General features: G+C 42.8%; 1 protein-coding gene across 2 annotated transcripts; it reads right to left on the bottom strand.

The window, feature by feature from the left end:
- Positions 1 to 4,454: 4,454 nt before the first annotated feature.
- LOC135712640 (uncharacterized) lies at positions 4,455 to 27,190 on the bottom strand. 2 transcript variants are annotated; one of them, XM_065235593.1, is made up of 6 exons: positions 26,160 to 27,190; positions 25,759 to 26,101; positions 25,537 to 25,660; positions 25,368 to 25,482; positions 25,167 to 25,306; positions 4,455 to 4,741 (listed from the first exon to the last, which is right to left on the bottom strand). In XM_065235593.1, the coding sequence occupies exons 1-6, from the start codon at positions 27,188 to 27,190 to the stop codon at positions 4,533 to 4,535; spliced, it is 1,962 nt and encodes a 653-aa protein (XP_065091665.1). In that variant the 3' UTR covers positions 4,455 to 4,532. The 2 variants fall into 2 exon arrangements, with proteins under 2 accessions (XP_065091665.1, XP_065091667.1); XM_065235595.1 differs by having other exon boundaries at positions 25,368 to 25,446.
- Between the last annotated feature and the right edge of the window lie 228 nt (positions 27,191 to 27,418).

The raw sequence follows: 27,418 nt of genomic DNA, 5'->3' as shown, positions 1-27,418 counted from the left end.
CTTGATGATGATCGCAACACCCCCCCCCCCCTGGAGTCAATACGATCAAGCCGGATAATGTGGTGATCAGGCAACCAAAAGCTGTCACCGGATTTAAGATGGGTCTCTGTTAGGAGGCCCACGTCGATACTATGCTTGCGGAGGAAGTCAGCAAGCTCGAGTTTTTTTTTGCTCTTACAGAGCATGCGTTCCATGTGACGACAGTTATCGGTTTAGACACCATACTGAATAATAAACTTACCGAGCACTTGGATCTGTTCGGGCTTGCTGCGGCACTGGCGAAGAGCGCTGGTCATGTCGACGAAAATCTTCATCAGCTCATCCGCAGAGAAGAGATCGGGATTTGCGTTTTGTGCTGGTGGTTGTCTCCAGAATCCAGGGGGGATGGAGAGCTTTGTCCAGCTGAGGCACCAGACGTTTCTTGGCGGGGGCCGGATTGCACCCGTGGATTTGCTTGACCGTGTTGCGTAGCAGGAAGAGGCGGGAAATCCTCCAGTCTGAATGCCGGCGTATTGTCCTTCTTTCGTCCTGGTTGATTTCTTGTGGACGCCTGCTTTCGGATCCGTTTGAAATCTTCGCGTTTGGGGCACTGTTTGTCGGACCCTTGATGAGCGCCATTACAGTTGGCGCATTTGGCCGCTTCCGACTCGTCGACAACACACTCGGAGGAGATATGGTTTTGGGCGCATTTGCCACAGCGCGGCTTGACGAAGCAGTTTCGGGTGCCGTGCCCGAAATTCAGGCAACGTTGACACTGGGTGACGTCGTGACGGCCGCCACGGTATGGCTCCCATCGGACAATGATGGAATTGATGGAGCGGATAGCCTTCAACGCATTGAGCGTCACCGTTCCCTTCTGGAAATGCACCAGGAAAAGACAATCTGGATACCTTTTGACGTTCTCGTCCCTCCTTGTCATCCGGAAGACGGCAGTTGGAGCCAGCTTGTAGCGGTTCTTGATTTCCGCTTCAATCAGCTTCGGGTCAAAATTCGGTAGACCCCTGATGACGACCTTGAATGGTTTCTCGCCGGGAATGTCGTGGGTGAAAAATTCCACCTTGGTAGTCCTCAGGTGGGCAACGACCAAGTCATACACTGGAGTCGCTTTTTACGCGGTTTTTTTTTACGCGGTTTTTTTTTACGCGGTTTTTTTTTACGCGGATTTTGGAATTTACGCGGTTTTTTTTTACGCGGATTCCGGAATTTACGCGGTTTTTTTTTACGCGGATTTTGGTTTTTTTTTACGCCGATTTCAGAATTTACGCGATATATCGCTTTTTACGCGGTTTTTTCTTACACGGTCTTTTTTTACTCGGTTTTTTTTTACGCGGATTTCGGAATTTACGCGGTTTTTTTTTACGCGGATTCCGGAATTTACGCGGTTTTTTTTTACGCGGTTTTTTTTTACGCGGGACGTATCACCCGCGTAAAAAGCGACTCCAGTGTACTCCGCTTTCGTGCGGAGCATAACCTTGGTGCCGGCTCTGCCCAACTTGAATTCGGCTTTAACGCCCAGCGAAGCCAGATCTGCGATGAGATCGTTAAGATGGGCATTTTTTACTACCAACGGAGGTAGCTTTACTTTTGCCGTGCTTGTGTCGGCAACGTCACCGAAATCTCCGACATCACTACCGTTTGTCGCAGTAGCATCGCCGCGAGAAATCGTGCAATCGGACTGGCTCCGATTCTTCTTCCTCTTCTTGCTGCACTTTCCTTTTGCAGCTGGCTGGGTATGCTCATCGATGGGAAGAACAGCAAACCTGTTCGATGTGGGCACACCGGAGCTTCCTTCTTCATGGTTCTGGTCCTTCACCGGGCTTCGCGAGCGATGCTTCCCCATTTCGAGGCACACACACACGTACAACTGACCACGACAGAGAGAGCGCGAACACTAGCTAAAAAACTTACCGAACAACTCAAGAGAGCGAGCTCTAACCGAACTAAACTGCTTGACGTTCAAGCAGAGAATGGGGGTACATTGATTTGTTATGATTCCCCTATTAAATATCTGATAACAAGTGATCTATTGATAACTAATAGAGAGATTACGCTAGGCTCATTCAGCTTCGGAAACACTTAAGAGAGACCTGAGCTAGCGAGAGTGAAAAGGCTCAAATGAGAGAATATTGAATCTGCTTATGGTTGTGAAAGAGACAACCCGAGTAAAAGAATAGAATCTATACTATAAATGAAAATTGAATTTCAACAGAAATCACAATCGCGGATTGCTACTCGCACAGCCGGCGTCGGTGGTGTAGTGGTAAGCGTGACTGCTTTCTAACACCCCAATGGGTCTGGGTTCAATCCCAGCCGAGGTCGGTGGGATTTTTCTGAGGCATAAAAATCTCTGGTCACGTCTTCCTTCGGAAGGGAAGTAAAGCCGTTGGTCCCGGCCCATGTGTGTTGTGAATGGGTGCGATATCCTACGCAGGTGTGGAAGCTGCCTCCCTGCACATTCGATTGCCGTCAATGGATGGCAATCGATGTCCGTCGGTGATTGGCACTAGATTGCAGAACAGAGACCGACGTTAAATAAAGGAAAGAAGAAAAGAAGATTGCTGCTCACAGTTTGACGAGGAAATCGTCGAAGCTTTCACTCGGTTGCTGGTCTGTTTTTAGGAACACGTATGTACTGTATGTCGGATTGGCTGTCGAACTGTACGCATCGCCAAAAGCTTTTTTGATCGCTTCCTGGTCCTGATTTTCCGCCTCGGTGAGCTGCAGTCCTTTGAATGTCCCGATGACGTCTGAACCGAGACTGTTCATCAGAACTCCCACCTGCCGCTGTGCTGGCAGGTCTTTGATTCCCGAAGCTTGCTCGAACCATAATATTGTTGAATCCAGTCGTTCCAAATACGTGCTTTATCTGTATGGTTTTGGATGTTTATGCGATCTGGAGGGTGAGCTAAAAATTCTGCACCATTGGCCATTTTTCACCAAATTGACATATCTCGAAACGGAATTTCAACCGTTGGTCCCAAGTAAATCTATAAGCGTGCCCTATTCTAGTCGAAGTTCTAGTACTACACTATGTTTGTTTTGATTAGCTATGAAATTTTGACAAATAGCATGAGGGGTTCGTGGATTTTCCTATGTTTCGAGACCGATTAGCTTGGGACCGAAGATAGTACCAGCGCTGAGCCAAAAAGTTGAGCACGTTTCTTCGGAACCTTCTGATCTTAGAGTTACCTCTATGATCATACCGGAAAAGAATAGGGAGTGTGAGAGCAGTACACAAAGAACAATTGTACCAGAAATTCAAGAACAAAACGTTTGCAAATATATCATTCCATTAGATTAAACTATCGCAACGGAACTTAGAGACAATAAAATTCGATCATCGTTTCACAAAAACATAGCAGAAAAACGAGGACAAAATGGTTGCGAAAAACTAATTTAATTAAATTATCTCGCGCAAAACCCGGAACTAACATAAAACGCGACCGTACCGATCGGCTACTCACACACAGCACTCTGAGTTTAGATGAATTTCAAATACGAATAAAGATAAAATCAAGAAGCTGGATAAGATTTTGGATAGCATGTTCCGGAACTTGTCAAATTATCAGATGACAAATTTTTAGTGAATGATAACTTCATCCTGTGACATCACCAACTCATTAACGTGCTTGATAAAGTTTAATAATATGTGATTTGAGTCACAGCACGGTCCGGATGCAGCTAAATCCATTTCGTAACCACAGAATTTACGCTCCAAATATTTAAATACCTATGCTTACTATTTAAATCACGCGAAAATGAATTTCATTCCACACTGTAAAAGAGGATAACCGCACCATGCAGGAACTATTAATTAGTAGTGTTCGATTTGATACATCGACGGTTTCGTGCCGATGGGTAGTTCCGCTTATGTGGGCAAAAAATTCCCCACAAAAACCGCACAAAGAACCCTTGATGCATGCTAATCGCATGGAGTTACAGTTGCAACAATATTCGGAATAATTTGTCGGTCAGCTGGCTGCATTGTTAATTTATGACATGCACACACACAACAACGCATCATTAGTTTACATTTCTTTCCTTTCCAACAGTAAATAAAACAAATTAGAGTTAGTTTTTCATTAAAACATTCGATTTGAATGTGTATAATTTATAACCTGCGTCCGAAACTTTGGCTTGCTGTGAAAAGCGAATCAGATCAGCGAATTTCACATTTACTTAAATATATCACATGTAAAACACTCACTACCAACGAGAACATAGACAGTAACTGTTTATTGTGTTGTAGTGTTGTGTTTGTAGCGCTACAGACTATGCAGTTAACAGTTAGTTTATCTAGGTACCTACTTTAAACAGTTCCTCGATCAGACTGGAATTGATTTTTGTGTTCTACTATTAGTGTCTGTAAATATGCCACCTTTGTCACTCCCGGCCGACATCCGTTTTCTATGTTTATATGTAGTTCCATGAAGTGTATAACTAAACGACTAAAATTATGACTTTAAGGCTTTGGTTTTGTATTGTATCTATTGTGTCTGTACTATATTTGTGATTCAGATTCTCGTTTGTCCTTAAACAATTTTCAGGTAGACGGGTTGTATGTCGGCATACCAGGCCACTTCTCCGTGGTGGTTCGGAATGGTTCCCTCCTTGCAGGTCAGCCAATAGGTGTCCATGAGGCCTTTGCCTTTCACGTCGATTAGTCCCCGGTGTTCGGTTTTGAAGCCACCAATCTTGACCAGTTCGTCGTTCATCTCGGTGGAAATGTGGATTTTTAGCGCTAAAACGAAATAAATTACTTTGGGTTGTATTTGCGAACTTTTCGATTCGATTTGTTCATTTGATAAGGTTCAATCGCGAAAGTTCAACGAAGCATTGCATGTTCAGCTATAGAGTTCCAGCCAGTTTCCAGATGTTCTTAGAATAGCGCAGGGGGTAATTCACTCTAACACATTGTGCTAACACCCACAGAAATACCCTTCCGCCGCATGATAAGCAATTTTTAAATCAATTCTTGCGCGATAAATGGAAACACGAAACTAGCTGGGATCCACGAAGGCAGCAGGATCAGGAGGAACAGATGCTAAACAAGGTAAAGATACTTTAACTATTTATGTTTGTATTACTTCTGCGTAAAGTTAACGATTTACATAGTTGATGATGCTAATTTCAAATAACAGTCTAAAGTGGTCATTTTTATACGACGTGATGAAAGTATACAGTTGATAGTTCCGTTAGAGTACGGCAGTGTGAAAATTGTATATAGATAATAGAAAGCGAGCAAGGACAACTTTGATGAAGGTACGAATTGGGTTGATCATCTCTCTTTACCAAACTCCCCAGGTAGAGAGGGATGGGGTTAGGGGTATTCCATTATCTGAACTGTTTCAAACACATCGTTGGTACAAGAGCAAATCGGTGATCATCTTTTTGCCAGTGGTGGCGGGGAGATACCCCTCCCATCCCTCTCCAACTGGGGAGTTTGGTAAAGAGAGATGATCAACCCTATTCATACCTTCATCATGTGGGAGTAAACAATGACCACCTTCTGCCTAACCTGAGATCAGCGTGTCATTACCTCGATGTTCACACCAATACCAACAAGCAGCGGCGAACTGACGATGCAATTCGCTGTGACGTTTTTTATTCGTATCTTTTCACTTGAGTAGAGCAGACAATAAAGTACAATTTCCGTGCAGTTAAATCCGTCGCGTTTGGTTGTAGTTTCACCACAGGTTATGGGCCCAGCAAGTGAAATAGTAAAAAAGTGAACGGGTAAAGAAAACGACGGTGGAAAACTGAGAGCGAACATTTTTTTTTCGAGAAGTTTTCTTCCACGCGGTTGAGACCGGAGCAAAATGGCGGACGCTGCGAAAGTTTCGTTCCCCAAGTTAAACCAACAAAACTGGGCGTCGTGGAAACAGCGAATGGAGTGGCTGTTGGAAAAGGATGACTTGTGGGAAGTGATTCGTGTCGCGGCGCCAGAACCTGTGACGGATGAGTGGCAGAATAAGGATCGAAAGGCTCGGGCAAATATTGGGCTGTTCCTAGAAGACAGCCAGTTCAAGTTGGTCAAGAGTGCAACCAGTGCGAAGGGTATGTGGAAGCAAACGATGTCCACTATCGTACATTATATGGGTTTGCTGTGTGGTGCGAATATGAGTGAAAGTGATAGCATGGAAGATCATTTGAATTCCATGGAGGGATTGTTCGACAAATTGGCAGCCGCCGGTCAAAATTTGGATGTACCGCTGCAGATTGCGATGATTTTCCGCAGTGTACCGTCGTCATACCGTACGCTCGTACAGAGTCTGCAAACTCGGGCGGATGCAGACTGGACTGTCACGTCGGTAAAAGCAAGTTTGCTGGACGAATATAATCAGCGCATAGAGCGTGGTGAACGCGAGTCGCGAGATCTCAAGGCAATGAAATCGGACGCGAGTGGTGAACAGAAGGAAAAGTTGTGTTTTTTTTTGTAAACAACCGGGACACTTCAAGAAGGACTGTAAGAAGTGGTTGTCTGCAAAAAGTGAAACGAAGAAACGTCGGGAAAACAAGGAAGACAGCTCGAAGGACAAAGGTGGGAAGACTAAACAGGCTCACGGAGCTGGAAGTGCGGTTTGCTTTATGGTGGGCGGCGGTCTATCTGGTTGGATTATCGATAGCGGCGTGACATGCCATATGATCAGTGACCGGTCGTTTTTCGTGGCGTTGAAAACGTGTGCGGTTTCGAGTGTGACACTCGCGGACGGGAAAAAAACCAGCGTCAGCGGTGCGGGTCACGGTATCGCGTTCGGTGTAGACGGACAAGGTGAAAGTGTCAAGATTACGCTCAAGGATGTATTATACGTTCCGGAACTCGATGGAGGGCTGATATCGGTTAGTCAGCTGGTCGCGAAGAAATTTGTTGTGGAGTTCAACGAGCAGATCTGTGAAGTAAAGAACCAAGCTGGTGAAACTGTCGTCGTCGGAGATAAAGTCGGCTGTCTCTACCGACTTCGAATGGAGCAAGGTGCCAGGAAGATCGGCAGCAGCCATGGAAATTGTCAGCACCTGTGGCACAGGAGGATTGGCCATCGGGACCCCGATGTCTTGCGTATCATGGAGAAGGACAAGTTGGTAAGTGGATTCCAGTTTAAAGATTGCGGTATTAGAATCACTTGTGAGTGTTGCCTGAAGGGCAAGTTAGCAAGGAAACCGTTTCCAGCTAAGCCGGAGAGAAGCACCTCACGTCCTCTGGAGATAATCCATACCGACTTATGTGGTCCCATTGAAACCGTTACTCCTTCCGGCAATCGCTACATAATGACTCTAATCGACGACTTCAGTCGTTATGCGGTGGTGTATTTGCTTAGGAAGAAGAGTGAATCTGCCTCAAAGATAAAGCAGTATGTTCGCTGGGTAGAAAATGTGTTTGACAGAAAACCTCTCGTCATTCGTTCAGACGGAGGCGGTGAGTTTGTAAACCGTGAACTGCAAACATTCTACGAAAGCGAAGGGATAAAAGCACAGCTCACGACTCCGTATTCACCCCCAACAAAACGGGGTCACCGAGCGGAAAAATAGATCGTTGCAGGAGATGGCGATTTGTTTGCTGGCGGATGCGAACATGACCAAGCTGTACTGGGGTGAGGCAGTTATGACGGCAGCGTACCTGCAGAACCGGCTGCCTTCTCGAGTGGTTAAAGGAACACCGTTTGAGTTGTGGACTGGCCTGAAGTCGAACATAGGACATTTCCGTATTTTCGGCTGTGAAGCCTACGTGCACATCCCGGATGTGAAGCGATCAAAGTTGGACCAGAAAGCAGTTAAGCTACGTTTTGTCGGGTACAGCGAAGATCATAAGGGTTACCGGTTTCTCGACCAAACTACAAATCGGATCACTATAAGTCGCGATGCTAAGTTTCTCGAGCACGGTGATGGATCGGAGCATCAGCAGCCAGACGCAGCTCGCAAGGAGTCTGAGCAGGAGATTGAGATCTCGTGTAAACCGTTGGAGCCGGAAGGAGAGCTGTGTAGTGACAGCAGCTTCGAAGGTTGGGACGATGCTACAGACAGATCAAGTGAAGAAGATTTTCTTGGATTTGGCCCCGAAGATCAAGCGGAAACATCAGATCCAGAAGTCATTGTCAATGAGGAGGATCGTGAATTACGACGTGAAGATCGTAGATCGCGTGGTGTACTGCCGAGTCGGTATGATGACTTCGTTGTCGGCGTAGCTGAGTGTTCCATGGAAGAGCCGACGTGTTGCAAAGATGCTGTCAAGATTACCGAATGGAAGCAAGCAATGGACGCGGAAATGCTATCCCATGCTGAGAACCAAACGTGGGAGCTGATGCAGCTGCCGGAAGGTAAGAAGGTAATAGGATCAAAGTGGATATTTAAGCTGAAGCGGAATGAGGTCGGCAAGGTTATCAAGCATAAGGCGCGCTTGGTAGTCCAAGGTTTTAATCAACGGTTCGGCATCGATTACTTGGACGTGTTTGCTCCGGTTACTCGTCTAGCAACGCTTCGTGCAGTTCTGGCAGTCGCTGGTAAACGGCAGATGATTTTGCACCACTTCGATATAAAGACCGCTTACCTTAACGGAACTTTGGAGGAGGAGGTTTATATGCGCCAACCTCCCGGGTATGAAGCTGTTGGGAAGGAGAGTTTGGTTTGTCGGATCAAGAAAAGTATCTATGGCCTCAAGCAGAGTGCTCGATGTTGGAACCGAGCTTTGCATGAAGTACTGACTCGCTTGAACTTCAAGCAATGCCAGTCCGACCCGTGTTCGTATTTGCGTCATGACGACGAGAAGACAGTTATTCTGATAGTATATGTTGATGATCTACTGGTAGGTTGTAAGGATGAGAGTGAAATACGTGCCGTTTATAACGCCCTACGTGATGCATTCGAAGCAACCAACCTAGGACCGGTGCGACAGTTTCTTGGATTGGAAGTTCTGCGTGATGAAGGTTACTACAGCATCCGTTTAACCAGCTACATTGAGACATTAATCAGCAAGTTTGAGTTGACCGATTGTAACGTATCGAAGACGCCTATAGAAGCAGGATACATGCGCGCAGGGGAAGACAGTGATCAGCTTGTGGATGCAACGAGATATCGCAGTCTAGTTGGCGGCCTCTTGTATGTCGCGGTCAACGCCAGACCGGACATAGCAGCATGCGTCTCTATTCTCGGAAGATGTGTGAGCCGACCAACAGAAAGGGATTGAAAAGCAGCTAAGCGTGTCGTTAGGTACCTGAAAGGGACCAAACAGCTTCAACTGAAATTCGGACGAGGAGATGAATGGAATCTAATTGGCTACTCCGACGCCGACTGGGCTGGCGACCAAAATAGCAGACGATCGACTATAGGATTTATCTTCTTCTTCGGATCGGGGCCTGTTACCTGGGTTAGTCGACGCCAATCATGTGTGAGTTTGTCCTCAATGGAGGCCGAATATGTAGCACTGAGCGAAGCATCCCAAGAACTGGTCTGGTTACGCAGACTGTTCAACGAGATCGGCGAGGATACCAGCAAGGCGACAACAATATTCGAGGACAACCAGAGTTGCCTCAGTTTTGTGAAGGCGGAGCGTACCAGCAAACGATCAAAACATATTGATACCAAGAAGCACTTCGTGAAGGATCTCTGCGATCAAGGAGACTTAGAGCTTGTCTACTGTCCATCAGATGAAATGACTGCGGATGCACTCACTAAACCTTTGGGTGCCGTCCGTTTTCGGGAAATGCTGGAGCGAATGGGCCTCGTCCATTGATGGTCGGTGTTCATTCAGGGGGAGTGTGGGAGTAAACAATGACCACCTTCTGCCTAACCTGAGATCAGCGTGTCATTACCTCGATGTCCACACCAATACCAACAAGCAGCGGCGAACTGACGATGCACTTCGCTGTGACGTTTTTTATTCGTATCTTTTCACTTGAGTAGAGCAGACAATAAAGTACAATTTCCGTGCAGTTAAATCCGTCGCGTTTTATTTCCGCTGGTGTTCCTTTTTCGGACTTTTATTTCGCTGATCGTTTCGCTTCCCTGTTTGGTCGTAGTTTCACCACACATCAAAGTTGTCCTTGCTCGCTTTCACGCTGCCGTACTCTAAAGGAACCTTCAACTCTATACTTGTATCTCCTCATCTATCGTATAAAAATGACCACTTTAGTCTGTTATTTGAAATTAGCGTCTTCAGCTAAAGTAAAGATGTTTTGCAAGAAAACCAATACAAACGCAACGGAACAGTTTCTGATTTTTGATTTTCATTCATAGTAAAGAGACTGAATAGGGTAAAGAGGCGACATCTAATCCTTTTGACAGGTCTTCTAAATTCAACCTCTTTAATTCCTAGTTATCACCAGCAGCAGCCCAATCACGGCCCACCAATTACTTGCAAATTTTGCCTTTGGAGTTGAAACTATTTCTACAGACTGTACGGGCCCCTTCGTCTTCCTCCTGCAACGGAATTGTACTACTGCTGCTGGCGTAGAAACGCTGTTTGAACAGCCATATTCCGTTACGAACCAGCAGCACCAGTGGCCGATAGTACTTGATTTTGCTCGACATCAAACCCTTTCAGGACGATTCTTAAACGATTGCTAAGTCCGTTACGTTTCATTTCGTGCTCAATATTCTCCGTTCTGAGGCTCAGTGCAGTTTCGAACCCCTTAGGATATGGTTGTGTTTAAAGTTTGCTCTCTATTTTGTGCGTGCGTTCGCTTTCATAGTTTTCGGCTACATTTACCGGATTAGCGCTGGCACTCTGCCTTCAGGCCGGTTATACGTGTGTGATTGGTGGTTTTCTCACTTTCCGAGAAGTTTTAGAATCGAGAAAGAAAACATGATTCATCAGAAGATTTTGCGCTATCTGCGTTGTTTGATTTTTTCTCCCGGACCAGACATTTGTGACATCGTGAGTGATAATTTTAATTTCAGTTTATTTACGCGGTTGGTTACCTAAACATCACCCAGTGCCGTAAGTGCCAGGGATGGGGTCACGGAACAAAAAATTGCTACATGCCAGCTAAATGCATGAATTGTGGTGATTCCTCTCAAACAAAGGACGACTGTCCTGTGAAGGAAGATCCTAAGAAATTTAAATGTTCAAATTGTGGTGAAAACCACAAATCCAATTTTTGGGAATGTAAGACTCGCAAAGCGATCCTAAAATCTCGTTCTAAGCGACAGGTAGGAAACGCTCCACGTTTCCGAACAGGTGCCAATTACTCTGCTGTTAACAACGGTCAGCGAGGAACACATTCCACATTCGTACCCGTAGGTACAAATATCACCTCTGCTTCAAATTTTTCATCTATACCTACTCTCCTCGCTGCTAACAATGTTCAGCGAGTAAATGAAGCTACCTATGCTGCTATTGCATTGGGTAGAAATCTAACCCACGTAATTCTAACAGAAATTTTGATAATTTTGACTTAGGAAGCATTACTGCTCCTAAAATGGATTTTTTACTGAAATCATTAATTGAAATGATTTCTGATATGCTTAAATCTAACTCTATGTTTGATGCTATTCAAACTGGAGTTTAATTTGCGAACAATATTGTCATGACTTCCAAATTCAGCAAGGGATTTTAAATCCTTAAATATTTTAAATTGGAATGCTCGATCTCTTAAAGATAATGAAGACGAGCTATTTAACTTTTTGAGAGTTCATAACGTGCATATTGCCGTTATAACTGAAATGGGACGCAAATTATTTCATTTATAGAAATGATCGTTTTGATGGACCCTGTGGTGGCGTTGCCATCATTGTTCATTGACAAATCAAACATAAAATTCCTTTTTCATTTGAAACCAAAGTTTTTGAAACTTTGGGAGTTTCTGTTGAAATTAATTAATTAATTTAGCTTTATTTAGGAGGCTTTCAGCCTTAGGCTGGTTCGCCTCCGACTTTCTGTTGAAACAAAATTTGAAAAAACTTACGTTTATAGCTGCCTTTTTGGCATTCCAATGCGTAGGCCAGAAAAAGAATTTTCTCAAGGGTGACCTCCAGAAACTTACCCGTCATAGGTCTAAATTCTTCATTATTGGTGATTTTAATGTAAAACACCGCTCATGGAATAACGCTCTAAGCAATTTCAATGGTAATATTCTGTTTGATGACTGTTCTGCAGGTTATTACACTATTCAATATCCAAACAGCCCAACATGCTTTTCTTCTCCAAGAAATCCCTCAACTATTGATTTGGACTTAACTGATTCATGTCAACTTTGTAGCCAATTGGTTACACATGCTGACTTCGGTTCTGATCACCTTCCAGTAGCTTTTGGAATATCCTAAGAAATAATTGGTAATCCCAACAGCTCTACTTTCAATTACCATAGAGCTGATTGGGAGCAATATCGAACATTTATGGAATATAACTTCGATCCAAACATTCCTTTGCAAACCAAAGATGAAATTAATTATGCTCTTGAATCTCTGACTTCTTGTATAGTTGAAGCAAGAGCAACCTCAGTCCAAAAATGCGAGGTTAAATTCGATTCAATTATAATAGACGACGATCTTCAGCTCTTGATCCGTCTTAAAAATGTCCGTAGGAGACAATATCAAAGAACACGTGATCCTGCCATGAAAGTTATCTGGCGGGATTTGCAAAAACAAATTAAAAAGCGATTCTCTGCCCTGAGGAACAAAACTTTTGAAAATAATGTTTCTAAATTAGTCCCAAGTTCCAAACTCTTTTGGAAACTCACAAAAATTTTGAAAAAAACCTCAAAAGCCTATTCCAGCGCTTAAAGAAGGTGGTAAAATTTTGATCACAAATTTGGAAAAAGCTCAGAAACTTGCTAAGCAATTCGAGAGTTTCCATAATTTCAGTTTGGGACTTACTAGTCCTGTTGAGAATCAGGTTGCTCGGGATTATCTGAATATTTTCTCTCAAAAAATATTTTTGATGATTCCTGGGGGACTGATTTGGACGAAGTAAGGTCTATAACTAAAAAGTTTCATAATATGAAAGCTCCAGGTGATGATGGAATTTTCTATATCCTCATCAAAAAACTCCCAGAGAGTACCTTGTCTTTCTTGGTAAAATTATTTAACAGATGTTTCCATTTGGCATACTTTCCTGATAAATGGAAAAATGCAAAAGTTGTTCCAATTTTAAAGCCGGATAAAAATCCGGCTGAAGCTTCTAGCTACCGTTCAATAAGTTTGCTTTCTTCAATAAGTAAACCTTTTGAAAACAGATAATTTTAAATAGAATGATGCTTTACATCAATACGAGAAAGATTTGAACAAACGACACCACCGAAACGGAACATAAATTTGTCAGTGCTATTTGTCTTCACTCTAGCAAAACGAGCATAATGTTGCACTACATTTCATGTCGGGAGAGCTGTTCTTACTTCATGCTAATTGAACGAGCTCTATCTCAAAGCCAGCCGTGGCCCAGTGGAACTAAGCGAAGACACCGACAGCATTACACCTCAACAGTCCTGGGTCGAATCCCAAATAAGATAAAATAAAAAAAAATAAAACGCAACTGTGAAAAGCACTCAAGCACACTGCCTCTGGATGTTTATTTTTGATTTATTTTTAGAACCGATTAAATATATGTGTCAAAGCAATAAGTAAATTTCATGTGATTTTCATATAAATTTTAATTAGATTCATTTATGACATGTATATGATATTGTAGTAAAAAGTAAAGCTTATGATTATAGGCTTCAGATCTATTTCGCTTAATTCTTATAATTTTAACAATTTTCATTTATCATATGAGGATCATATAAAAGTTACCAACTAATCAGCATTGTAAATGTATCAGATAATCATTTAGAATTTACCTGACACATTTTCAATCATATCATTTTCATTGGAATTTCTAATAGCGCAAATTTATTAGACTTTCACATAACAGGAATATGTCATATTGGTTCAGTGTACTCATCTGTAACCAGCGGTTTCAATTAAGCCAAGCAGATGACTTTGTCACCTTGCGATTATTTTTTATAAGGTGTTCCATGTCAATACAGAACCCTATTCCCTAATTATCATAATCAGTACTGGCTCTCACTGTTTGTTGGCAGCGGAGAAATATATCGTTTGCCGCTCCGCGGCGCCGTTAATTTAAAGCGTAACCACAAATGATGCCACGGAAGAAAGTTACACAAAGAACATCGAGTAACAAAGGTTCGATGTTTGATATCATGGATTGATTGGCTCAGCCGTAGAATTGTTCGCTCTCTTCTGTCCTTGAACTCCGTAGGAAGTGGAAGTGCGCGCGCATTCTTAAAATTAAAAATTGAAAGTTTGTTATATCTGTATGTGGTGTTGTAAAGTTAAAGCGAAGACAACAATGGTAAATGCTTCGAACGAATTTGATAGCAAAGATTACATCCTCAGAAGAAGGGTTTGTGTATTTGCTCATTTTTCTATGCGTTGCTTCCACCTTCTCTCAAGCTCATCGCCACTGTATCTGTCGTTTGGATTTTGGAAAAGTTGCCAGTCTTCTTGATTTGTTGTCTTCGGTTAAAGGCAGTAGTAAAAATCAATTTAAAGCTATATAAACTAAGGTAGTGAAAATGAAAAGTGTTAAAAAGAAGAATATTGTAAAAAATAAAGCTAGAGTAAAGTAAGGTCTAAAATGAAAATATGTTCTTACTCCATTAGATTTACTGCTGATTTACTATATTCGATTAGTTATTCGTGTTATTAAACGGAGCAATTAGGAAAAAAGTAAATGAAATTGTAAAATAATGTAACTACACCAAATAGCCTATATTGTGACGTCATAGCACTAATGGGCTAGGTAGGTCCATTATCTGGGCCTTTTTTCCTATTCGGACAAGTTCCAAAACTCTCTTCCCCAGAAAGAGCCAAGAGGAGCCAAGGATAGTGGTACCGCACCATTCGGCGAGCGTTCAGTTCAGACTAGTCACCACTCTAGTAACCGATACCAGCCAAGCGATCCACGTTAGCCAGTGGTATAAGTATCGTTTTCTTCACGGACAGAAAACCCCATCTGAGTGACTGAGCCCAGGTCCACTATCCTCATCAAACATTCTTGGAAGAATCAGCGTGGAACAGAATATCCGCCATTGCCATCTACAATCTAAGAGCCACTCCTCGATAATGGGCGAAGGACCGCCATCTTGTTGTCAATAAGCCCGTAGTGGCCTCCTCAACATAGCAACAACGATTCGACGTCGGCGTTTTCATCAGGGTAACCGATCGGACAGCCTCACCGCCTCACTACCGGCTCTCTGAACGGTTGATTGTGCTGATTGATCCAAGTTGCCACCGGTGCTCCTATCGGCGATTACAACATAATCGCAGACTCAACGGCGACCTCATCATCAGCTCCGACATTAATCCACCAGCAATCGAGACAGCAGAAACAACGTCGAAATGTCAGCGATGTCATGCTGGTCGCTATCGCCCAATCATCGTTGATCCTGCTACGAAAGTCGACCTACCCACCTACCAGAAAACCGCAAGTACCCAGTGCAAGTGCATGTGACGTCACCCTAGAGTAGAATAAAAGGCGGCTGTTTTCTTATAGAGTGCAGCCCTTTAAATTTATTCCACCAACTTTTCGTTTGTCCTCGTTTTTCCCGGGCCCGAAAGGGGTCATCAGGCCTCGTCCGGGAGTTCACAGTTCAGAAATTTGAACCTCGTTGGCTTTTGAGCTTCCCATGTGTTTTGTGTTATTCTCTTTTGGGTGCATCGTTTGTGGTTATTGCTCACCTTTAAACAAAATATACGTTCCTGCTGTAAACAGGTGGTATCTGGATGTGAGTGTGATAGTTAGTTCCGTAGGCGACCCTTAGATTTTCCCTGAGTTAGTCTAGAGGCTTACACATCAACTCTTAAGAGTTACCAATTTAATTCGTTCAAACAAATCTGAAAGCTACTGAACCGGAGTGGCTCTTTTAGACATAGAAAAAGCATTCGACAGTGTTTGGCATGAAGGTTTGTTTGATTGCTAAATTGAAAAAGTTTAATTTTCCAATTTATATTATGAAATTAGTTCAAAATTATTTAACTGACAGAACTCTGCAGGTAAATTATCAAAATTCCAAATCTAATCGACTATCTGTTAGAGCAGGAGTTCCTCAGGGTAGCATTTTTGGGCCTATATTGTATAACATTTTCACTTCGGACCTGCCTGATTTGCCTCAGGGTTGCCACACATCTTTGTTCGCTGATGAAACAGGCATTTCCGCTAAAGGAAGAAGTCTTCGTGTTATTTGCAGCAGACTGCAGAAAAGTTTAGATATTTTATCTTCTTATTTACAAAAATGGAAGATTTCTCCCAACGCTTCCAAAACTCAACTTATAATATTTCCACATAAGCCTAGAGCTTCGTTTTTGAAACCTAGTAGTAGTCACATAGTCACTATGAACGGAGTTCCAATTTCCTGGTCAAACCAAGTGAAATATCTTGGATTAATACTTGACCAAAAATTAACTTTTAAAGATCACATTGAGGGCATTCAAGCCAAATTAATATAAATATATAAAATGGTTGTATCCTCTTATAAACAGGAAATCCAAACTTTGCCTGACGAATAAACTTCTAATATTTAAACAAGTTTTTAGACCGGCCATGCTATACGCTGTGCCAATATGGTCTTGTTGTTGCACTACCAGGAAAAAAGCACTTCAAAGGATTCAGAACAAAGTTCTGAAAATGATTTTGAAGTTGCCTCCCTGGTACAGTACTACTGAGGTACATAGAATTTCGAATGTTGAGACTTTAGAACAAATGTCCAACAAATAATGAATAATTTCAGGCAAAAATCGTTGCAATCCTCAATTGCAACGACCAATTCCCTTTATACTTAGATAAGATTTAGTTTTAGTTTTTAGTTTAAAAATTTCAATTGTTATAGTGACATGCAGGTTTAAAAAAAGTGTTGCCCAATGATTAGGGAACTTTCATAAATAACGTAGTAGTTGAGGGAGGAGAGGGGTTTCAGAAATTCGGACCGGCCATGTATTAGGTGTATTGCAAAACACGCTCCGAGGGGGGAAGGGGGGTTAATTGGTCAAAAATATACGTAATTTATGGATGGCCCTAATTTTACTTCCAAGGCTATGTCGCCATTGGCGAGTTAAATTTAACTCGTGGTTAAATGTGACAGATGAGTTATCGAATAACCCTGCTATACGAGCGTGGTTATTTCCGACCAACTAGAAGTTAAATTTTGGGAACCGTGGCTGTGATCTGTTTAAAAACTGATCAATTTCCGGCATTTTCGAACATTGAAAATAACGTTCGAAATGTCACGTTTAACCACGAGTTAAATTTAACTCGGCAATTGGTACACAGTAAGTATTTCTCGATTACTTTTTCGAAGGGACGTATGAGCTTTTGTAAACAACGCATTTGATCGTCGATTTGGCGTAACTGGTAGCTCCCCCACGCATGCTAACACTACCATCAGATAGAGGAAATTTTCCCCTACCTGATATAGTGGTGTTAGTATGTGGGGGGAGCTATCAGTTATGCCAAACCGACGATAAAATGCGTTGTTTACAAAAGCTGATATGTCCTTTAGAAAAAGTAATCGAGATTTGTAGTTATCATTCAGGCGAAGAGCGCTTGCACCATCGAGGCGACGCCGCTACCAGCAGCCAGTGATCTCGACGGGAACGACGCGCAAAGTTCGAGGTGCAAAACTCGAACGCTGCACGCTTGACAGGAATCGCCTTCCTACTGCTGCTACTGCTGCTGAGTTGAGTTGAGGCACACTAGCAGCGCTGTTTTATAACTTTTCAGATTTAAGCAGCACGATGTGCAACCAAATGGTACTCGATTATCACGACTGGGTTTGGGGAGGACGTTTATTTCATGAAAACAGTAATAAAATTATCACTTTTGTTTTATCTATTTTTAAAACAGTTTTTTTTTATGAAAAAATGAAAAGGCGTTTATTGCAACAGAGTTATTTCCTATCGATTGGTGTATTTGAATTTTAATTTCATCTGTAAATGACAAAGTTATAAGCGTTCAAAACCTTACACCTTTTTGTGACAGTAGAAATTTTAGATTTTGGATTTACCCCCAGTACCTTCCCTACGTCTACGTCAAAAAATCAGTTCAGACATGAAAAAGTTTTTGTTAGAAATTTTTTTTCCTTAAAAATGCCCATCTCGCGATGTATGGACGGTTGGTAGTAAACATAATTACCTATTTTGAGACAAAGTTTCATCCAAACATGGCCATTTTTTTAAATCGACTTCAAATTTTAAAAATCGATTTTTTTCAATGTATGTCTCTAATGGAATTTTTTTCTAAAAATCATCTATACAACACATTTTTGTAGGAGTTGTCATTTTACCATAATATTTTTTGAAAAAAATCGTCAAAAAAAGTTTGGCCCTTCTCAAAGGTTAGTCTAGATAAATTTGGAAAGACTACACTGAAAAATATTACAAAGCGAAACAAGATTAAATTTTAAGCATTCTACGATTAACCTATATATATACATTATTCCGATTAAAATTTGCTTTCAAAAGTATGCTAAGTCCGAATAAAATCGGAGAATGTATTCAATGTATATACCAAGTGCCAAACTCGTCCGAATCAGAGAAAAAAAAACATAACAAGTCAACTAGCAGCAGCAACGTAACCGGCAACGAAGTGAATCAGATCCGGAATCTAACCGGAGCATGAGCGCATTGGTGGCCATGTATCCCAGCTTCACTGAGATGGACAGTGGGATAGATCTTATTCGAGCCTATTTGCATATGGTGGGATCTGGAGAAAAGTTTTTCCGACTTACGGCTCTATTCGAAGCGCGACACGTGGAAGTTGAGCTATTCGTTCCAGAATGTAAAGGACAAACAAGATTTCTATTAAGCCTCAGCAGAAGTTTATCTCTGATAGGTTTCGGTAAGTCTTATGAATGAGTGTCTGTTGTGGTAAGGTAATTGAGATTAATTTTTTGATTTCGTAGGTCCAAGGCATCAACGATTAATGCACCTCGCAGTTCTACTAAAACGCATGCTCGCTTAGCTCCACGGTAGAAGGCGAGAGGCGAGAACATATTGAAGTTCACTGTGTACCAGATCCTTTGCATCTTCCCTTGGTATCGATCTCAAGGAGGATCTCAAGCTACGTTCAGGCCAGGCCGTGGGGGAATTTCCGTAGATTCGTCAATCTGTGCTGGGAGCTGTGATTAATTAGTTTATTGGTTTACTCTAAAGAAACTGTTATGTTATGAATAAACTATTCTTCATGACTAGCTTTTATTTTATATGTAAACAAAAATTAAGATCACGCACTAAAAAAGAAGCCATAAAAGCATTCTGAATAAATCGTACGTATGCATTTCAGGTATATTTCTATTTTATGCTATGTCACGTATAAACAATTTTTATACTAAGTGAGCATTCTCTCTCTCTATATCAAGCTATGCGTCGGTCAGGAGAGTTGCGATTTAGCGTAACTTTTAATCTATTTAGATTTGAAAATCCTTTGAGTGTAAGTATGTGCAAAGTGGCTTATTTAGTCAAGGTCCACACATCCAGAAAGTTTCATTAAAATCTGAGAGGGTGCTGCCAGCTCCGAATACGATTTGGCGCGAAATGTGCTATGTTTTCAATAACTTTAACTACTACTTTGCATGTTAATCATCAAAATAGTCAGAACTCTTTATTTTTAGTAATCGTACAGTTCTCGTCATAGCAAAGATAAAAAAAGTTTATTTTCTCTTCGCGCCAAGCGCACTGACAGTTAACGGCGTATAACCAACCGGTGAACACTCGTGTTTATTTCAGTTACCGTGGGGACGTAATTTGTGATTAGCCTCGGTCCCTTTCAAATTGTATCATTATTTATGTACGGTCCTTATATTTTAAATGACGTTTCACATTCATCTAGTGGTGGCCGATTTTCATTCGAATAATCGTTTAATCGATCAACGAACCGAAAAGTAAAATATTTGTTATCGGTTATATCATGCCGATATAAGCATTAACATCTCCAGAGGATCATCACTGATCGTTTCAAACATGTGCTGCACTCTCATTGGTGGAAAAATGGCAGCACAGCGAACAAAAAAATAATCGATTAGTTGTTAATCGAGTAATTAAAAGATGGGACATCTCTGATTTTGGTGTGATTGTTTTGATAAAAATGAGCGCAAAATTTCATCTCTACCGAGGGGGCAGCAAAATCACAAAATTACCTTGAATACGGGGGGTATTCATTGGATGAAAGGGACCGTGAAAGAGGACACTAAAATAGAAAGTTTTTCTTCCGACAGTTTCATCTTAGTATTCATCTTTGGTATAACCATACACTGATAAATTAAACTATTCCCATTTTGCTTGAAATTTAGCAATTTGACATTAAGCTCAGTTTAATCACAGACAAACAGACGTAACTCTTTGAAAAAGTTTTTCTTGAAAACATAGTATCTCAAAACATAGGACCTAAGCAACGACATCTCTCGGGCTTCTCGCGGAAAACAAGCTTGCTCACTAACTCGCAAACAATATTGCATAAAATTTCTATAGAATGTATAGAAACGTCAAAGTGATCCGATGCCAGCGCTGCGACGAGTAGTTCGCGGAACTGATAATATTCTAATCAACCGTTAAATGCGTGAACGAAGATACACAATATAGTGTTACGTCTGTTTGTCTGTGGTTTAATCATATCGAATGATTAAAAATTAATCCTCTCTTTCTAAAAAATAAGCATCTGATATTAATCCCAGTTTAATCATGGTTGATTAGATTGTAGATTATCTTTTTTTGAATAAACTTTAATCATTTTTTATTCTATTTTAATAATTTTTGATTTAATTTTAATCTTTTTTGATTATATATCAGTATTGAAAAAGAATAAAATTTAATACTGGAAAGATTATTTCGATTTTAATCATGCATGACTACTGCCGAAGTAATCATGGCTCTGACTCAATAAGGTGAAGCGGGAATCTGCATACTTTTTAAGCTTTTTTGATTTAATTTATCTTTGAGTGTAGAGGTAACTCTAAGACTAGAAGGTCCCGAAATAACGTGCTCAACTTTTTGGCTCAGCTCTGGTACTCTCTTCGGTCCGAAGCTAATCGATTCACCCCTCGAAACATAGGAAAAACCAATAACCCCTCATTTTATTTTGTCAAACTTTCATAGCGAATCAAAACAAACATTGCGTAGTACTAGAGTTTCGACTAGAATGGGATACGTTAATCGTTTGCTTGGGACCAATAGGCTAGTCAAGTAGTGAGTCAATTTAAAATCGTTAGTTTCGTATTGATTGTTGGTATAACGATGCACCACAGGGTTGTAGCTATGGGGTGGTAGCATCTCCCCCTTTAATTCTAGCCGATGACATAGTCTTCCAGTCCTTTCGGAAGCCGGCGATCTCTGACTGGTCTGGGAGACTTCGATGTTGATGGCGAAACTGGTGGTTGATTGGAGATTGATGAACCAGTCTCGAAGAATTCGTCGTCGTCTGAACTGTCATCCTGATGCTGGCTAATGTTAACTTGTTCCGGTTCAGTCGATCTCATATTCTGTTGTATAGCGGTCTACTATGCTGAAGAATGCTGCTTAAGTTCGAAGTCATCCACTAGGATGTCGAACTGAGTTGGTGCTGATAACGGCTTGAAAGTATCATCGCATCTAGGTCGAAGCTGGTTCACGTGTGACCGAATAAGCTTCCTCCGACCTGACTGGTAGTCGAGCAGAACGTTGAAGTTGACTCCGCCGATGGCTTCAAGAACAGTACCGGAAGCCCATTTCCACTTGTTCGTATTCTGATACAGCTTCGCGTAGACTGTTGAACCCGATGTAAACTTCGGACTTTGTTGATCGGACTTACTGTTGAACGCTGATGGTCGTAAGAGATCTAATGTTGTACGCATCGGCCTGCCCAGCATTTCCTCTGAAGGGGAACTTCTTCCCCCTCAACAATTGTGTGCAATGAGCGTTTTAGGGTATCGACAAAGCGTTCTGCCTGGCCATTTGACTGAGGGTGATATGGCGCTGTACGAATGTAGATAATTCCGAGCTGCTGACACATCGTCTTGAATTCAGCACTACAGAACTGCGTTCCGTTGTCGGTGACAATAGTCTCCGGAATACCGAATATGGCAAAGGTTTCCTGAAGAAATCTGATCGTGACGTGACAGGTTCCGTGTTGCTACTATTCGCCGATCTGCATTTCACAAGCAAACTCTCCTAGCAGAGGCAGCTGCTCGCCCGATGCTGTATTCGCTCTGTGATCCGTTCGCGAAAGAGTGGGTGAACCGCATTTCCTCCAGTTCTGCTCGGAGATGATGGTAATGTCCGAGCCGCAGTCAAGTTGAAGCTTCACAGAATGGCCGTCGATCCGGGTTGATACGTACTTCCGCTCACTGTGTACTTGATTTACCGAATGAATCCTGTTTGCTTGACTTTGCTTCTTCTTGTTTTGCTTCTGTTGTTGAGGCGCTTGTTTGTTGTCACCTGCGTTGTTGACTGTTCGGTTGAAACAACTGCAGTAGCCCTCTTTGTGCCCCTGCCTGTTACATTGCTTGCAGATGTGGTTTGTGTAGGAACAATCTTTGACAAAATGCATTGCCCCACACTGCCAGCAGGGTAAAATTAGTTGAGCCGGCCTTCGGTTGCCTTGGTTGCTGATGCTGCTGCTTGTGCTGCTGAGCGGCATGTACACTGGAAGTTGCTTGGTTTTCCACCAGCGCAGTGTCGTGTTTAAGGTTCGACAACCGCTGACACTCCGTGATGAGCACTTCGAGATTGATCTCCCTTCCGGCATCAGACTCCAACTTCGACAGAAGACGCGTTCTGACCTCCGCTTCTTTCGAAGACTGCATTCCGCAGATGAAAATCAGAGCTTTGAATAGGTCGATTGTGAGATTCACCAAATCAAATTCCTCACACTGCCGGTTTACGATTCCTGCGTATGTGACGTCATCCGCATCACTTTTGACCACCTGGAGGTAATCGTAACGTTTGCTAAAAAGTGATTTTTGCTGACCGAAAATAACCTTCAGTTTCTGGACTACTTGATCAAAGGTTAGTTCGCGTGGATGCTGCGGTAGGAGGTAGTTTGTGAACTTCTCATGAACTGGTACGCTCAAATTGCGCAACAGAAGACGTATTTTCACAGCGTCGTCCAGCTCCCTACCGTCCGCTCTGAAGAGGTCCTCGTATTTGTTGAACCCCCGGTCAAATGTCATTCCGGCTACCGGATCATAACAAAATTCCTTGATTGCTATATGATAGTGATTCGACAATCTGTTCAGCGCTCCGCTTCGGATTAGCTGCTGGTGCCGCCTGCTGATTGGAAAGGCGCTTCAGAATAAGCAACAGCTTCGTGTTTTGCGCCGCCATTTGCCTAAACAGCTCCTGTGGGAGAGCTCCTCGAACCCAGGAAAATCGTCGTTTTCTCCGCCTTCTGCCATATTAACTCCGGTTTTTCAATGACGACTCTTCAGAAACACTTCTCGTCGCCAAATATGCTATGTTTTCAATAACTTTATCTACTACTTTGCATGTTAATCATCAAAATAATCAGAACTCTTTATTTTTAGTAATCGTACAGTTCTCGCCATAGCAAAGATAAAAAAGTTTATTTTCTCTTCGCGCCAAGCGCACTGACAGTTAACGGCGTATAACGATGCACCACAGGGATGTAGCTATGGGGTGGTAGCAAAATGCGTCAGTAACAACAACAATATAAATTTGGCATCGAGAAAAGCAGCACAGAATATCTGGAGAATTTCAAGAAAGATCAAAGTTCAGAAGTTAACCATATACTTAATGACTATAACTGCTGGTAGCTTTTACCATCCAAACATATTCGTAGCTGTAACGTTTTAGCAGAATTATATATTACGAACAATAAAACTTGCTGGCGCCGGTGGTGTAGTGGTAAGCGTGACTGCTTTCTAACACCCCGATGGGTCTGGATTCAATCCCAGCCGAGGTCGGTGGGATTTTTCTGAGGCATAAAAATCTCTGGTCACGTCTTCCTTCGGAAGGGAAGTAAATCCGTTGGTCCCGGCCCATGTGTGTTGATGAATGGGTGCGATATCTTACGCAGGTGTGGAAGCTGCCTTCCTGCACATTCGATTGCCGTCAATTGATGGCAATCGATGTCCGTCGGTGATTGGCACTAGATTGCGTAACAGAGACCGACGTTAAATAAAGGAAAGAAAAGAACAATAAAACTTTCGCTGGACAGCGCAACAATCTCCCTTTCATACCTGGGCCATTTTTAACTTTGGGAAAAATTTCGATTGGAACCATATTATATATTATATATTATTTGCCCCGAATCTGGGTGGATTTCACTCATCAGAAGAACACTAGTATACCCAGATTTTGACAACTACTTACTGGATACAAGATTGGGTGCCATCGAGGGTGCCATCTACCCAGTCACTGGAAAGATTCAGAATAGCGTGTAAGGCAAACATCAATTCAAACTTTCCAAAATTACCACTAACCCATTCTTGCAGCACTCAAGCTGTACGATTCTTACAATAATTTAACCTCAAGTACAGATAGCACTTGCATATGATTCCTTGAACACGCATTTAACGCTCAATTAAAAATATTCTTAGTTGGTAGTGCAGTCACCTGTGTTGCGCACAGCCAATTCCCTTTAGTTTAACGTTAGCACACTACCGCCATATGTTGAGCGTACTGCCCATACCAGTGCACTCATCAGATGGCGTTAGTGTTTTAGTGGCGATGATTGACAGTAAACAAATAGAGTTGTGTTGGAAATGCTATCTAACATGAAGCTTTAGTGTGATAATTTATTAGCTAAAGAATGATCTTAGAAGAAGGTAGGTGGATAGTTTCATTAGAGTACGGCAGTATGAAAATTTAATAGAAGTTGAAAATGAGCGAAGGGACATTAATGCGACAGTACAAAGTCAAACGCACACCTTTTGCCTAACCAGTACGATGTACGCGGAGATTTGAAGTATGTCTTCAAATCTTCAGAAGGTCACATTAATGTCCCTTCGCTCATTTTCAACTTCTATTCAATTTTCATACTGCCGTACTTTAACGGAACTATCCACCTACCTTTTTCTAAGATAATTCTCTAGCTAATAAATTATCACACTAAAGCTTCTCGTTAGATAGCATTTCCAACCAACTCTGCAAACCGCAAACTTCGCGTATGAAGTAACATAAAAACACTTCGAAAGTAAAACAATACTCAATGCGTTACGTCCGTTTGTCTGTGATTCAACCATAATTACCTTCTCCCGTGGACTCCATCCGGGAAGCAGTGTTGACTGTATCGCCAAACAGGCAGTACCTCGGCATTTTGGTTCCAACAATTCCCGCCACCACTGGGCCCGTGTGGATCCCTACCCGTAATTCAACCGGCTCGTTAGACCTAAAACAACAGGATAATGTGACATCGAACACAAACGAAACAAATCACCGCCCACACTTACTTGTGCGGGATACTGAAGCAACCGGACGCATCCAGCAGATCCAACGCCATGGTTGCAATCTCCGACACGTGCTTGTTACCTGTAACATGGAAAAGCCCACATTCGCAAGGCATGCCTGTTAATTGGTGTGAGAAAAAAGCCAGATCAAAGCCAAAAGAAAATATATCACCGTTCTTCACCGGCAGTCCCGAGGCCACCATGTACGAGTCTCCGATGGTTTCAATCTTGTACACGTCATAGCACTCGATACGCTCATCGAACATCCGATAGATGGCGTTCAGGAACGAGACCACCTGTCGATGGGTGTGGGAATATTAATGAGCGGTGTGCTGATTGATGATGGATCTCACGTTTGTTATGGTTGATATGCATAACACACACACTCACGTACCTCAAGGGGCGTACATTCAGCAGCTATTTCCGTGAAGCCCACAATGTCACTGAAGAAGATGGTTACGGACGAGTAGTACTCCGCTGGGACGGTTTGAGCCTGCTTCAGCTGGGTGGCCACCGTCGGTGGCAGCATCTGGAACAGGAGTGAGTCGGATTTGCGTTTTTCCCGTTTCAATTCTTTGGCCTTCTGCGCCAGGTCGACGGCGTACATCTGGATGGTGGCAACGGCATTTCGCACCAGAATGATTATGATGGGTGATACGATGAGCACCACTATCAGGATGCCAATGCCAAACGTTTCCATGCGGTCGGCATTGTCCAAGACTTTTTGGACCTCTTCCCTGGGGGGGAAATTGAGAGGATTCAAAAATTGAAAAATTATGCAAATTCAACACTTACCTGATGATCCACCGGATTCGGTCCTGTAGCTTCCGCAGCTCGTCAATGTAGGTGGCCATCGCTTCGTAGTATTCTCTGGCCATCGTTATGTCTGGATCAATTGGAACGTTCAACCGAATGGTTGAGCTCCACAGTTTCAGCTTTCCGTAGCCCTTTGTCCCCCGGGTCAAATCTCTGTAGGCTGACTTTAGTTTGGGTATGTAATTCAACGACCCGTTTAGCAGTTCCTTCCCCACGATATCGTGCTGTATGTAGTTTACATACGGTTCCACACGCAGAACACCCCGTCCGAAGTAGATGATCCCGTACATGGCCGAAATGTCCAAACTTTCGATACTTTTCAGCATGTTCTTAAAACTCAGCAGATACCTCCACACGCCGCTCTTGTTCGCATCTTTGATCTGATTCGTCAAATGTTCCAGCAAGGCCCCGTTCACGGTCGTGTACCAGTGGAGCACGTCCCTCACCGTGCTCGTTTCGCCATTGTCCGACGATATGTTATCCCTGAACTCGGTCAACTCGGCCCGGAACTCGCTCATGTTCAACCACGTTACCTTTCCGTCGTTCAGCGTGGCGATGGTCAGATCCGGCCACGAAGACATGTTCTCCAGAGCTCGGTCCGTTTCTTGGAAACCCTTGGTCAAGTTCCGCCTCAGCGTGCCGCCGTTGGTGTAGATATAGAACGCCACATCCGACCGCTCGAGCTGCAGCTTGGTGACGACCTTGCCCAAATTGGTGGCCATGGTGACTTGGCCCTCGATCTCGGTGGCCTCCATTCGGTAGCTGACGATATCGATCATCTCGATCGATGTCTGCACTATCAGGGCCAGGATCGGGATGAACGGCAGAATGAGCATCTTCGTCAGCTGGATCTGACGGCCCCGTTTGAAGGCCGGATTCTTCGCCTCGGCACTGCAGCATCCCTGCCCGTGCCGCTCGGCCGCCGTTGCCGTGCTAACATCTTCGGAGCTGATTGATTTTATCGACGCGCTATCTACGTGGGCCAGATTGTTGTTGGTGCGGGGTTTCATAGTGGGGCTTGTGGTCGGGGCCTGGTGTGGGAAAAGAAAACAGAAGAAAAATGTAAGACGAGCAGATAGTGCTTAATTTTCTTCCTCATGGGAGGTGGAACCGTGTTCGTTCGTTCGTGGATGGTTGTGTATTTTGCTTGTCCTACTTCCTGAAGGCATGCTCGGTCCGGGTTTTTTTTTGCATGGGGCCATATAGAAATAGCGAGAAAGTGTTCGGCACTGTGAAGC

This window comes from Ochlerotatus camptorhynchus, unplaced genomic scaffold (assembly GCF_037179485.1).
Source record: "Ochlerotatus camptorhynchus isolate MF236.1 unplaced genomic scaffold, CSIRO-AGI_Acam_v1.1 ptg000498l, whole genome shotgun sequence".
Classification (NCBI taxonomy): domain Eukaryota; kingdom Metazoa; phylum Arthropoda; class Insecta; order Diptera; family Culicidae; genus Ochlerotatus; species Ochlerotatus camptorhynchus.
Note: the sequence above shows the minus strand (reverse complement) of the source record. Positions and strands in the feature narration are given on the sequence as shown.

Excerpts from the sequence above, each read along its gene's own strand:
- LOC135712640 (XM_065235593.1), bottom strand. The coding sequence starts at position 27,190 with ATGAAACCCCGCACCAACAACAATCTGGCCCACGTAGATAGCGCGTCG. Across the intron at positions 25,483-25,536 it reads GGGACTGCCGGTGAAGAACG|GCATGCCTTGCGAATGTGGG; the intron begins GTGATATATTTT and ends ACCAATTAACAG. Across the intron at positions 4,742-25,166 it reads GATGGAGTCCACGGGAGAAG|CGCTAAAAATCCACATTTCC; the intron begins GTAATTATGGTT and ends ATTTCGTTTTAG.